At 40.2% G+C, this 15,578-nt stretch overlaps 1 protein-coding gene across 1 annotated transcript; it reads left to right on the plus strand.

The window, feature by feature from the left end:
* Window positions 1-283: 283 nt before the first annotated feature.
* LOC100704296 (acidic repeat-containing protein) lies at window positions 284-14,999 on the plus strand. Its single transcript, XM_003456879.4, has 6 exons — window positions 284-1,241; window positions 8,005-8,072; window positions 8,274-8,342; window positions 8,852-8,903; window positions 14,047-14,083; window positions 14,167-14,999. Exons 1-6 carry the CDS (start codon window positions 716-718, stop codon window positions 14,210-14,212), a joined length of 798 nt encoding a protein of 265 aa, XP_003456927.1. The 5' UTR covers window positions 284-715; the 3' UTR covers window positions 14,213-14,999.
* Window positions 15,000-15,578: the final 579 nt, after the last annotated feature.

The following is a 15,578-nucleotide window of genomic DNA, read 5'->3' on the forward strand; positions in this document are numbered from 1 at the left end:
TAACATGTCATCTTCCTTTCTGTCACAGTGTATTGTCATGATTGGACAGAATTTCTTCTCATATGTGTCTCTCTAACATTTGTTCTAAAGTTAAACTTGAACAGTTGATGATGGAAAAATACGTTCCATTTGTTTCATATACGCCCTACAGTCATTCCCCTCTTCATCATGAACTTAACTTATGGATGGTGCAGGCCTAACCTCCAGCATTTGCCCCTGTCAGTCAGCTTGACTGCCACCCCCACCCCACCCTCCAACCTCTCAGCTTACCCCATAGGTCAGTCTCACTCTTTTTCTGTCGCTCACACATTAGTTCTGAATGTGCCTTCAGCATTGGCCACTTACTCCTCTCCACTTTTTCCTGCAGTCTTAACTGTTCACACAAGTGTTACAATTGGACTTAAAGACACAGTCTTATTGTGATCCCAGATTAAATGGTAGGACACCAATTTTTCTAAGGATCATTTTTGTGACAACTTGGGAACAAGTATTTGGATTTCACTTTGGAATATCTTCTCTGCATTGGACCGTGTCCATTGGATGCCATTTTTACTGGTGTCCATTCCGTACTGCAAGAGTCTGTCTGAAAGTGTGTACGTCAGAGTGGGTTTGAATCGATTAACTTGTGTGAGCAGGTCCAAAGAGCTGCAGCGGTGGACTCCTGCAGTCATTTTAGGTTAATTACTCCTTAGTTTGCTCTTTCTTAACTGTAACCATGGCATCATTGAGAAGTTTGATTCTTGCACTGTTGTTGGTGCTGCTCTGCTCTTTCCACACCCCACTGGCACCTACTGCCAAGGCACAGGATCTGCCATTCCCTTCTGAGCAGGGTCTGATGGCTGACGATGACGACGACGACGATGACGACGACGACGATGACGACGATGATGATGATGACGATGATGATGATGATGATGATGATGATGATGATGATGACGACGATGATGATGATGACGATGATGATGATGACGACGACGATGATGATGACGACGACGATGATGATGACGACGATGATGACGACGACGACGATGATGATGACGATGATGACGATGATGACGATGATGACGATGACGACGACGATGATGACGATGATGACGACGACGACGATGATGATGATGACGACGACGATGATGACGACGACGATGATGATGACGACGATGATGACGACGATGACGATGACGACGACGATGACGACGACGACGATGACGACGACGACGATGATGATGATGACGATCATGAAGGTCAGTCTTTTTAATGGAAGTTAGGGGACGTGTGTTCTCATATCTGTTTGATTTTTAATATACGCAGCCATTTGCCCGTGTAACATACTGGAAACTGTAATCTGAGCATTGCCTGTTATGACTTGTCTTTTCAGACAGTCTTTTCAGGCTATGAATGGCTACACAAATTGTCAGAACAGGGAAATAAAATAGCCAAGTTGCCACCAGTCAAAGCAGACTAAACATTTAAGTGCCATTGAGAGGTAGTGCTTTAACGAGCAGTTATCACAATGTTTCAATGTTTCCAAGTTCAGTGCAGGACAGTGTACAAAAGGGGAGGAGCTAAAAATGTTAGCCACTCCCCTTGTTAAGATTCTTACAACCTGATCATCTCTTTGTCCATATTTATTTAATGTCTCAGAGCTCATTGGTAATAAAAGTGCCTCCTCCACCTCTTTCCAGCTGTCCATTTCCCTTGCTGTCTCTGACACTGTGTTCTTTTCCCTGCTTAACTAGAGTTATGAGCACTCTGGGGAAATTGAACTGGCCCATCTGAAGTCCAACTGTCCGAAGTCCTTCGTACAGTATGCTAGATATGAACTCGGGGACTGCAGAAGAAATGATTTGAGAGAGAGAGAAAAAAAACATTTCAAATAAGGCCAAGCTTGTGTTGGGAGTCAGTTATTGGGGTCACTAGTCTGAGATTTTTTATTTGTGTATCACTTGAAAGAATGTCTCCTCGAGAATGGTTCCTCCACTAGGATCTTCATTTTTCATTTGTTTTGGATTTATGTCTTTATGTGAACCTACAGAGAAAGAAAGAGAGTCAGTGATATTGGGAGTAGACTGGGGAACAGAGCGCTACAGAAACAGACAGAGGGAGAGTAAAGCGCGAGGGGAGGTGCAGGACGGCCACTACCTAAATTCACTCATTTGAAAGCTTTAATTACCAACAGACTTAAAGTTTCTCTCTTTTTCAATATCTCTTAGTATCTTTCTTTCTCTGTGGGGCATTCATGCCACTCACTGCTGTAATGTACCGAATTAATTAATCAAGTCTGGTGTGTGCACTTGTAAAAACTGCTAAACACATATAATTGAAGAACTTTATGTATCTACAAGAAATGTAATAATCTTACCTCATTTTCTCTTGTCAAATTCTCATGTTCTTAATTGTTACATTTAAAAAAAGAATTGTGATGTGCATTTCAGTAGCTTAAACTAAAATTTTATATTTCCTTTATTGATTTTTCTCCTTTCAATCCAATGCTTATTTGGCACTGATATACCTAAATACAAATACTCAATGTAAAAATTGAACAAATGTATAAAACCTATTTGTTATGAAATGTAACAGACTTGCCGATGCCTTTTCAGACCTTTAGGATTAGAGTGTTTGGGAAAAGAGAGAAACATCTCTTTCTATAGAGGAATTAAAGCTCTGTCAAAAATCAAACTGTCAAGAGATGAATGGGTTGTCTGCATTCTCATTTGCCAAATTTGTGGTTTGTGCTGACTGTAAACAATCATGTTGACATTACTACAATCAACATTGTCTTTTATCTTAAAACCAACTTTGATTTATTAAATAAATCGAGTTTTCAAAAATCGCTTATATCTGTTAATGATGGCAGTGAACTTATATTAGAGTTGTCAAAGTGATTGAAGAGCCATATTACTTTTATCAAAGATCTGTATAAATGTGTTGATGGTTTTACCGGTATGAGGACCAGAGCTACAGACATTTGACATCTCAGTGTCCAAGTGAGTATCTCTTCTGACCACGGCCTATTTTCTATATGAACTGTGCTTTAAATGCTTTTCTAAGCATCTGGGTGGTGGTGTTTTGAAGCAGTTGAACACAAATGTAATAGAGCTGCAAAAATGTTCATTAAAATGAAGGGGCAACACATTTTTTAACTTTTGCGTGAAGCTTTTTTTGATGATAATATAATATTATGTCCAAAATTTATTTGTAGCATGATTACTTTTTAGTGAACTACATGAATTTATATCCATAAGTACAATTATAAGGCACTTCTTCTCTAATGTCTGACTATATACTTAATTACAACTACAATGTGCACTTCCTGAAGAAATTGAAGTTAGCTGAATGTTACTGCAGCAGCTTTTACACCTGAGCATGAGACCACTCTACACTGAAAAAAAGGCCATGTTGGATTTACTTGATTCAATAGTGGACATCGGTTGCACACAAATGTTTTGCTTTGGCAGAAACTTAAACAATTGAGTTCAATCAACACAACTTGTTCATATTCAATAAACCTGTGCATTTTGTGTTCATAAAACGCGATTGAAACATGTTTAGATGAAATAAGTTGAGCTCTTGGAATATTTTAATCCTTCACAATTTTGTCATTTTATTTCAACACTATTCAATAACTTTTACCCCAATACTACTTGGTCACTTAAATACTACATGTTCTCTTCATATTATGTAATGTTCAACAAAGTCTAGATCCTGGTTACCATAAAAATTGAATGGATGTACAACAACTACCATCCTCCCCTTTATCCTGGTTGCAGGGGGGCTGGGAAATAACCCTGAAGTGATAGGTTACAAGGCAGGGTACACCCTGGACAACTCATAAGTCTATCACAAACAACCATTTGCACTTACATTGACAGGTAATTTAGAATCACCAATTAACCTAACTCTAACAACTGCATGACTTTTAACTGTGGGAAGAAACCAGAATACCCAGAGAGAAACCAGTGCAAACTAGCCAGACTGTGGATTTGAACCCAGGATCTTCTTACTGTGAAGCAACAGCACTAACCACCATGCCACCAATCCAGACTTAACAAAAGCAGGAAAGCTATGATTTCAAGGCTTGATGCAGAATTTTTTTGTACGTTTTTGTCCTTGACAGGTTAAACCACAATAAATAGCAATAGCATACACGTGGTGTGTGTGTAATTGTCTGCCTCTTATAACTCCAGTGATTTTCCTGCAGTTTGACATCTCGTGCGATCTTGTGAATTTCATGAGTTCAGCAACTAACCACTCTTACTAGATTGTATCATGTCATCTCAACAAGAACAAATTAAGTTGTTGAATTTATGTATTAAAAGATCAGATCCTTCATGATTTAATTATGTTCATAGAAACATGAAATTATTGTGTTTAAATTACAAGTTAGACTTTTTTAATGTAACAACCACCCAATTTGCTCGATTTGACTGAGATCGAAGCCTTCCTGAAACCACGATCCAAAGCGTACGAGACTGAAAGTTATTGACTTACTTCACTCGAACATGATATGAACAATTTAATCTAGTCTCTCTGCATATCATGTAGTTTCTACACTATATAGTTACACTTAACTTTAAAGCATGAGGCACTTATGTTAAATACAAGCAAGATGTTTACGTAAATCCAAGAGTTGGCCAATCCCTTTTTTTCAGTGTACCGCCTCAGCTATGGCTGCTATCGACTAAAAGCTCATCCTCCTCAGCACATGTTTGCAACAGTTGTATTGACATTCAAACTTTGCTGGCATAGTGGCATAGATTATCTACTAGTATTTCAAATGGTTAGCATCTAAATGCCGATTAAAAATGACAAGGACAATATTGCAATATAATTGCACTATGCAATAAAATAACATGAACAGGTATTGTTTTTCTGCATAATGCTTGTTAAAATTTCAGTAGTTTAGCTCAAATAACATTTTTAGACAGTTTAAATTTACTTCTAATTAAGAATTTTAATACAGTGATAGTAAACAGCTACTGTTGTTTTTTTCTACTTCCATTGTTCCACTGATTTATTCAGCTTCTTTTCTATTCTGTTTTACTTCCCAGATGTTTTTTGTGCTTTTGTAGCATTAAAAAATTTTATTAATTAAGCACTCACATTCACATCTATGGGCAATTTAGAGTCACCAATTAACCTAAACCCTTAACCCTATACACTACCAGTCAAAAGACACGCCTTCTCATTTTATGGTTTTTCTACTATTTACATTGTAGATTCTCACTGAAGGCATCAAACTATGAATGAACACATATGGAATTACGTAGTAAACAAAAAAGTGTGAAATAACTCAAAACATGTTTTATATTTTAGATCCTTTGCTTTGATTACTACACTCAAAAAAATCTGTTGTTGAATGAACACAATTTAATCATGGCACCTTTTTCCACCTGATTTAACCAAGTACAATAACCTATTTTTGACCATGTCAAACCAACACATTTGGCATTTGGTGGTTTGATGTAATCAGATTACGTTGGATCAACGTAGTATACTTACATTGACTTGAAGTGATTTATTTAAGTATGTAGAGTGAAATTTGTTTTAATTCATTCTACACCAGTTAAAAACTTTAGGAAAACGCAATGAAATCTTATTGTTTGAACAACTACTTTGTTAATCAAGACAATTACTGCTAGTCTTCCTTAATGAACCAATATGGGGGTTGATGATTTTATAGAGACAAACAACCATTTGCACTTGCATTCATGGGTAATTTAGGATCACCAATTAACCTAACTGTAATTACACACTGCAAAATAGCCAGATTGTGGATTTGAACCCGGGCCCTTCTTGCTGTGAGACAACAGCACTAACCATCACACCACCAAGCTGTCAATACAGGCTTAACAAAACTAGAAAAGCTATGATTACAAGGCTTGATGCAGCATTTTCTGTACGTTTTTGTCCTTGACAGGTTAAACCACAATAAATAGCGATAGCATACACATGGTGTGGGTGTAGTTGTCTGCCTCTTAAAACTCCAGCGATTTTCCTGCAGTTTGACATCTAATGTGATCTTGTGAATTTCGTGAGTCCAGGCAACTAACCACTCTTACTAGATTGTATCATGTCATCTCAGCAAGAACAAATTAAGTTGCCGAATTTCATGCAGATGCTACATGATTTAATTACGTTCACCATAGAAACATGAAATTATTTAGTTCAAATTACAAGTTTGAATCTTGTACATGTAACAACCACCCAATTTCATTTTTTTGAGTGTACCTTGCTCACTCTTGGCATTCTCTCCATGAGGTTTGTGAGGTCATCTCCTGAAATGGTTTCCAACAATCTTGAGCTCCCAGAGATGCTGAGTGTTTGAGTATTTCACTCTGCGCTCCATCTCATCCCAAACCATCTCCACTGGGTTTAGGTCAGGTGACTGTGGAGGCCAGGCCATCTCTTGGTCTTCCTTTCCTGGGGTGGTCCTCATGTGAGCCAGTTTTGCCATAGCGCTTAATGGTTTTAATAAATATATAAATAGTAAAGACATCTGCAATAAATAGCAAACAGAAGCGATATATACAGTCTAGAGAAATATATACACAACAATAGAAAGGCACACATTGGTGAGCAAAGTGTTTGGAGGTAGCGCAAAGAAAATACTTGGTCTGAATAAAGTCCGTCTGTGGTTGGCCTGAAACATGAGGGTAACTGAGACCATGGCTCAGATTGGTGAGGTGGGTGGGCAGGGGTGGCAGAGGGCAGCCAATGGTTTTTTTGGACGGTGTTAATGACTCTCTGTGCAGTCTTCCTGTTCTCAGGTGTGGCCCCTGTGCACCATCAGAGATGGGCCCAGCCACATTGGTGTCAAAGGCATACTTGACAATGACATTGGTTGGGTGGGTTGGTGTACAGTCATATGAGAGGACACATTCAAAGTTTTAGCAGTTTTCCAGACTGACTGACCTTCAGTTCTTAAAGTAATGATGGACTGTTGTTTCTCTTTACTTAGCTGATTGGTTCTTGCCATAATATGAATTTTAACAGTCGCCAAATAGGGCTGTCAGCTGTGCACCAACCTGACTGCTGCACAACACACCTGATGGTCCCAACACCATTAAGAAGGCAAGAAATTCCACAGATGAACTCTGACAGACACACCTGTGAGGTGAAACCATGTGAGGTGACTACATCGTGAAGCTCGATGAGAGAAGGCCGAGGGTTTGCAGCACTGTCAACAAAGCAGAGGGATTCCTACTTTGAGGAATCTAGAATATATTTAGAGTTATTTATCCATCTTTTCTTTGATACATAATTGCATAAATCTTGCTTCATATATTTGATGTCTTCAGTTTGTATCTTAAATGTAGAAAGTAGAAACAAATACAGAAAAAGCATAAAATGAGAAGGTGTGTGATAGCCCTGCTGATGGACTGGCAGCCTGTCCAGGGTGCACCCTGCCTGTCGTCCTATGGTAGCTGGGATAGGCTCCAGCCTGGGTGGATGGTATTACAACATAATACAAATTATACTAAACAACAGAAACTAAAAGTCTGTTTTTACAACACTTTTATGTTGGCACTTTGTACTGAAATGATCTATAAATGTCAAACATAATGCACCAAAAAGCCCCAAAACTTTAAGAAATGAGCTGTAAACATCTTGATAGTTTTCTCTTTTACTCTGTAGCCATTATATACACTTAGCAAACAAGTACTAACTTATTTTAGAATAATACTGGAACCAGGTTTGCTCCTGTCACTTAAACCAATCAAAGCATACTGAGTCTACTGACTCTGTACCTTCTTTACTTTGTTCTCAATCATTTTTACCAGTAAAAAGACAATTTTGCATTTTTTGCTTTTTGGTTTTGTTATCATCTGTGAACAAGCAAACTCATAACAAAAATCTGCATTGTAATACAGATCACAATATTAGGAATTAGAACTTCATTCTTTCCTTTTGCTGCATAAAACAAAAACACCAGGGAAACAACTACTTCATTTTATTGTAATTATTCTCATTTAGTCATATATTTTTTATAATTATTCTGTGCAGATGACGACGACGATGAAGACAGTATTTATCACAAGGGCTCTGTGTGCTCATATTGTGAATTCTGTGAGGTATGTATGAAATTGAATTTAAAAATGATGTTCTGTCATTACAGGATCAAAGTCAAATCCTTACTAAATACACAGTTATGGACGCAAATATCTAAACATTAAAACTGGTGGATTGTTCCGTCCTTACTGACGTGAAAGCACTGCTTGTTATTTCATGATTTGCTTTCTAGCCTTTTTCAAATAAAATGGGCTTTCTTCCAGCACTGTGACAGCTGTGATAAATGTCCTTGTGAGGAGGGAGACACCTCCGAGCACTGTGATGACTGCAAGGTGAGAAAGTGCACAACATCTGACCTCTTTCTCAACTTAAAGCAATTCTGCACAATAAATAACAACTGTGGTAATGTAACAGGACGACAACAAATCCAGGAACTAAGAACTGCAGAGCACAGAAAAGTGGGGAGTTTTTGAGAAAATGAGATCATCAGACAGGCAGAATCAAGTCCAACTTTTGGTATTTGAAAGAATGAAAAGGAAAAAAAAAATGCTACATATAAATAACATGACTATAAAAAAATCTAAGCAGAAGAAACGCTTTTCCAATCAATTTTCTTTCAGTATAAAACATACACACACACACACACACACACACACACATATATATGTATAGTGCAAAAAGTGCATTGAAGCAGTTCTGTTTTTCCATAGTCGCCCCATCTTCCTGACTTTATACTGTCACTTTATGTCACCCACCCCTCTACTACTGTTCAGAACCCCCCACTCCCCCCAGTAATTCAGATAAATTTTGAATTCATTAATTTGTTTCTTTTTGTTCATAGATGTGCAGTTTCTGCAATGTGTGTCCTGTTTGCCAAACCGTTTGTAAGCCTGGTGAGTAAATTCTCTGTCACCACTATGAATATATATGGAACGACATTGCAAAAGGAAAGTTTCTTTGTTTCAGTTTATCTGGTCATCACTCTTAAATTAGAGGAAGCTTAGAGTTTGGCACTTTATATAGAGTCATGTCCTGTTTTGGGGAATCATCATATTTTCCGTTTGCTATATTATGCTCAAGTCTTAGATTTAGTCTCTTTAGTCTGATATTGTTTCCATGGTACTCGTGTGTTTACTATCTTAGCTTCTAGTCATCTTCCTGGTTGTGCATACTTAGGTATGATCTTTAGTACCCTGCTTGCTTTTTGTTTATTTTGTATTCCTTCGGTCTGGTCCCTGTGTTTCTTTATGTCTTCTGTGTTTCCTTGAAGTCTGTCATGTCTCCATAGTTTTTCTTCTGTCTATGTCAGGTTTGTATGTCTCACATTACTTCTGGTTTTCCCCTGTGCATTTATTAATGTGAACATTAAGATCCAAATCTTGATTTATTAAACATTATTTATAAATAATTGATGTGTTTTCATTACTGTTTTCTATATTGTCCTCTGTTGTCCATTCTTGTTGTCACTGTTTGTTCTAATATGATGTGATCACTGGTTTTTGTCCTTGTCTCTATATACATGGTCTGTAAATAGTGTCTCTGTATGTTGCTATTAACCTGTGTGTAAATCAACCTGCCAGAGGGTCTACAGATGGAAATTAGCCTAAGGCTATAATCTGGCATATTTACATTTGTTAAAATGTTCATTAGTATGTATTGTCCCTCTTTCTAATAAAAAAAGGAAATATAATATTATGCTATTAAACATTCATATGAAGACCCAAATCTACATTTATCTACCTCCTGCAGGTGTTTGCAGGCAAGTTTTTTTTGGCTCTTAACTACTTCAACTTCAAACCCAGGCTACTCTGAAACTTTAAATGGTGCACGTGTGTGTGTGTGTGTGTGTGTGTGTGTGTGTGTGTGTGTGTGTGTGTGTGTGTGTCAGAGGGGTGTTTACATCCTGCTACCAATCAAAAACTGTCTGCTTAGAATTTGTGGAATCACACTGAGGTCGTTTCAGGTCATTTTTTGTTGTACTGCATTACTTTCAGCACTTCTTCATTTTGATGATCTTCAGTACCAACTTTTGCTTTTTTTTATTTTGAAAAAGGAAATTTTAGCTAAGCTCAGTCTAGGTACTTTTTTTTGCTTTATTTATCACGTTTTTCAGTTTTTGGTACTCTTTACACGTAAGCTGGCCTATATTTTGGTAATCTTATGCAGTTAAGCCATTCAGCAAGTTCAACTTTAAGTATTTCTAAAGAAAGAATTTCTTATTCTTTAAGATACTCCAATTTGCCTGGCCACGCCCCACAGCTTATCTATAAAACAGCTGTTCAGACTTGAAATCATCGATCATTTGATCTTTACTTTACTGTCGGGTGCAGTGTGTGTATTGGAAGAGTGTGTGGTACAGTGTGTGTCTGTTACCTTTATGGTGGGGAGCCTGTCCGTTGGCAGCCTCCCAGGATTGCTGTCCTTTCCTCTGTAGCGCTAGTTGGCTGTGATCCCTTCTGGCATATTGCCTGTGGTCTCGCAGGTTTACATATCCAGTGGGACCTTGCTGTGGCTGATCCTGTTAGCCCAGTGAGCGAGGGTTGCTCTGGTCTGCTAGATCAGCTCAGTGTGAAACTCACAATCGCGAGAAACAGACTGAGTGGCTTAGCATAACCCTTCTCACCAAGCATCGTTCACAATATAAGCTAAAAGAAAATTGTATGAAAGACAGTAAGGGGAACATGAAGAGAAGCAGAGAAAGATGAGCTATTTAGCTCAGCTTAGGAAAAAGCAGTATTTATCTCGCTTTTTCATGGTTACGGCTGCCTCATTCTCCCAGCAAGTATGGCAGGCCCTGTGTGCCATAACTGTGTGGGATGTGACATTTCTATGCCACTGGATGATAGCATAACAGGTGTGTGCTGTGATTGGGTACCAACATGCCTTGCTGGTGAGGGAAATACCCCTAGTCCTGTATGGACTGGCCTGCTCTCACTTTTCTGGCACAAAATGTGCAGGCTCACCCCTTCTCGATATGCCTAAAGCCAAAGTTGGAAAAGTGTATGCCTCACGGGGCAAGGGGGAGTGCCCAGACCCTTGGCAGGTGTCTTTCCCTCCCCCTGCTGCTAGGCTTGTCGAAGCCCCACCCTTTAGGAGCTCCTCTCTGGCCCCAGCAATTGAATGTGATTGGCAGGTCTTGGAGGTCTGCCCTCCCTGAGGACTCTGTGGCGCCTGCTTCCAGTTTTGAGGACACTGGACATTTGCGGCCTTCCCAGATGCAGGTGCCTGACTTTAAGGACCTGATGAGCTAGTAGTTCAGCTCTTGGTTTTTGTAGACGTGGTGCCTACCCACATGGAAAAAAGGAGGATGAACAGCCAAGGCTCTGACATCCTCCAGCGACCCCCTCTCCTCTGACCTCTCCTGGAGCAAGGTCGGCCAGCCCCCTTCCAGCCTGTGCCAGGAGCGGTCTCACTAGGTCAGAGGTTCCCAAAGGGGGGGCGCAGAGCCATTGCAGGGGGGGCGCGGTATGAAAAGAGAAAAAAAAAAAAAGAGCGCTTGGACACTGTGGACAGGTTTTTGACGGGGCTCCCACATAAACGCAAAGCAGCAGATGAAGCATCGCCAAATATGTTTCCAAACCATAGAAAATATGGTGAAGCATATCTTCCCTTTGGCTTCACCTGCACAAGTGCCAAGGTAGGTCTCCCCTGCAAAATTAATTTCCCTGCGTCGGGAGCAGCGCTGGGCTCTCCAAATCACGGACAAACAGGATCCCACATTCTTGATTTTTAGTTCACAAACACTTCTTGTAATAACTAACTACTCCTGACATTTAGGACATGTTAGCTCTTTATGCAGTAAAGTTACAGCGGGATACAAATAATATCAGGCTGATCCTGCCGTAATTTGTTCCTCCTGTTCAAATCACGGACAAACAGTATCCCACAGCTGTTTTTGTTTTTGAACCCATTTTGCACAGAGAGGCATTTTTTGAAAAATGTATTGACAGCAATGTTGAATATTATTACACAGGAAAAAAAAGCAACTATAAAATAATCACACCGTGACGCCTCTGCCTTTCTAAATGGAGGGACAGTAACTGCGTGTGTGTATGTAAGTGTGTAAAACCTGACGATAGTCAGATTAACAGTAACAGTATTTTGTCTCTATCTGCCATTCTGCACTTCATCTCATGTAAACAATAACGTGGCGCACAGCGTGACGTGAAAAGAGGCACATACCTTTGACGTTGCGTGACGAACTCTGTAATCCTCATCCACACGTAAACGCAAAAAAGGAGTTTTAAATAATCTCCGTTTTCAGTGAATCGCAACGCCGTTTACGTGTTGACGAAAGGCCCAAACGCATAGAAACAGCTGAGTTTTCAAAAATGCCCGTGTAGGTGTGGACGTAGCGTAAAAGAGTTAGTAGTGTATTTTATTACTACCTGTAATTTATTGCCGTTTACTTGTATTTGCTTAATTGTTTACTAAATGTTTGAGGTGTGAAATAAACCGCAATGGAGCAAAATATGGGTGTGTGTGTTTGGAGGATGTGTTTGTGCGGGGGGGGGGGGGGGCGAACATTTTTCTTGTAAAAAAGGGGGGCCTGGCAAAAAAAGTTTGGGAACCACTGCACTAGGTAAAGGTTGTGAGCTTTCCACTGGTGAAGGGACTCGACCAACTTAGACCAGGCTCACGCAGTAGGTCTGGTGACTCACTATCAGCTGGTCTTCACGGACACTTTCCAAGTCAATTGGGGTAGGGTCCACTAAGCCTGTGCGGTAAACGGCTATAGGACCAGCCACTGGGCAACTCGTCCTCACTGGAGCTGTACCATGTTATCATCAGGACAGACCACATGGTTGCAACAGCCTATATCAACAGGCCTAGGCTCTCCCCTCCTCTTCAAGATGGCTAACAGGTTGTGGCAGTGGGCTCATCCCCTGTTCTGTTGAGTTTGCTTGGGGTGGTACATGCACCAGGGCCATTGAATGTGGACATTAAGTTGATGGGGGCCCGAGTCCAGGAGAGTGGAGACTCCATCCACAGATGGTTGACCAGATCTGGCACCACTTTGGAAGGGCAAACCTCTATCTTTTTGTCCAGGGAGTTGACATGATGCCATTGGTTCTTCTCATTCCAGAATGATGACCTGCCTCTGGGCTGGGACACCCTTGCACACCCTTGCCCCCAGACTCTATGACTTCCCTTCCATTCTCCCTCCTCCAGTTGGTCCTCCACCAGGAGGTGGTTCACACTGGTTGCTCAGCACTCAGTAGGACTGACCTCTCCCTAATTTCCTGGTTTCTTAGGAGTGCCCAGCAACTTACATTTCGCAGGACTGGACCTCCAGTTCCCCCATGGGACATGGATGTGATCCTTGGTGCCCTTCAGCATTGTCACTTTGAGCTGCTCAAGGATGCTCATGTGAAATGGCATTTCCTCAACATGGCCTTTTTGGTGGCCATAACATCTGCCAGTTCACAGAGATTGCTACAGGTGGATGCCGAAGAGGAAATAAAAATAATAATAATAAAAATGGATTGCATTTATATAGCGCTTTTCTAGGCACCCAAAGCGCTTTACAATTCCACTATTCATTCACTCTCACATTCACACACTGGTAGAGGCAAGCTACAGTTGTAGCCACAGCTGCCCTGGGGCAGACTGACAGAAGCGAGGCTGCCATATCGCACCATTGGCCCCTCTGGCCAACACCAGTAGGTGGTAGGTAAAGTGTCTTGCCCAAGGACACAACGACCAGGCCAGAGAGAGCAGGGGAATCGAACTGGCAACCTTTCGGTTACAAATGAGCGTCTCAATCCCCTGAGCCACGGTAAGCCAGGAAAGGGGTGATCCTGCAAGCAAAATGAAGAATTCCCTTAACCATCCCTCAGCAGATTAGATCAAATTAGGTTTTCTGATTATGATCCAATGTGTTCCAGCGTTTGTAATCCTGAGAGGAACATGTTTTTTGGTTAACTCAAACTGCAGTAGAAAGTTACAATAGGTAACAGTTTTCCATCTGATCATATATGTTGACTTTGTGGTTGGTTGTCTCCAGGTCACTAATGGTTCATCTTTTTTATTCAGGAGGATTTCTGGATGAAGTGACTGGATCGATCTACAAGTGAGTGCTTTTCACACTGGCTTTAAGCCTGCTCAAGCAATTCTGAACTTCAGTTATTCACTTCTCTATTTCTTTCTCCATAGGACTGTAGCTGACGTCTTTGATGAAGATGATGATGATGTCAACTAAATTTAACCATATGTTTCCACCATGTGGACAAACTAATATACCATACTTTCATTGGTTATGGTTATTTGTGTTTTTTTTCTTCATTAACACATTTGCTCCCCGATAACGTCAGAGAAATTTTTAAAATAATAATTTCACATGTTTATGTATTGTTGCTACCTGACAAGTCTGAAAACTGAAATCATTATTTAAATAAAAAAGACGGGACATTTTTATTGATTGATTGATTTTTAAATGCTGACTGTTTTAAACACTCTTATAAGTGAGCACTTGGCAACAGTTGGAACTTTTTAACAGGAATAGACCTCTGGCAGAACCAGGCTTAGTTAGAAGCAGACGGGGGAAAGAAGAGAAGAAGATCAGCAGAGAGAGACCACAAACAGCAGATTTTTGTCAAGTATATGACCTGAAAAAACTGTCATTGGCAACAACTTAAGGATTAACTTGATTCTAGCTTTAACAAGCTTTTTTTAATTCTACAACTATTCTTCAACTTCAAGTGAAAGACCAAAGAAGATATCAGGACAAGATGTTGACTGTGCTGAAATGGGATGAAGGAACATCAGCAAGCATGATGAGAACCTCACAAAACACCAGGGGCTGAGAGTAGAGCTAGAGAAGGTGTGGAAATTAAGGGTAACAGTGGTCTCTGTGGGAACACTCAGAAGAGATATAGGTACAAAGTGATTCAAAAAATGCCATTTTATAGGGTTAGAAATTTATAGCATTTTAACAGGCAACATGGTATGATTTATTGGTATTAACAATAAAAGTATTGACAATACAAGTAGTCAGTAACTACTGAAGATGATTGTGCTTTTTTCATCTTTGCCTACCCCAGGACACAGGGTATACTTGGACAGGTCACCAGCACAGAAAGACAAAACAAGGCTAACACAGTGATCCGGACAACCATTCACACTCACATTTACTCCTATGGGAGTAAATGTGAGTGTGAATCACCAGTTAAGCAAAAACCAATAATTGCATGTCTTTGAACTGTGGGAGGAAGCCAGAGTGCTTGGAGGGAACAATGCAAACGTAACACAGAAAGACCCTGGCCAGATAGGGTCAAAATAAGGACCTTCTTGCTGTGAGGTGCTAATCACCACGCCACCTTGCTGCCAACATAACTTTTATTTCCCTTTTTCACTTGTACTTTGTTGGAAAAAAGTTTTTTGTAAATTCTGCATTTGCCTGTAATGAACATTTAAATCCAGCAGGTATCACTACTGGGTGACACACCAACAGTCAGTTGGTTCGAGCCAGCAGGGTTCACCTCCAAGCACAGTGAGTTACCTGCTGGAGCCTGAAACTGCAGCAAGGTGCAAAGCAGATCTACTATGCCTGATGGCTTCTGTGTGTG

Source organism: Oreochromis niloticus, linkage group LG4 (assembly GCF_001858045.2).
Source record: "Oreochromis niloticus isolate F11D_XX linkage group LG4, O_niloticus_UMD_NMBU, whole genome shotgun sequence".
NCBI classification, from domain to species: Eukaryota; Metazoa; Chordata; class Actinopteri; order Cichliformes; family Cichlidae; genus Oreochromis; species Oreochromis niloticus.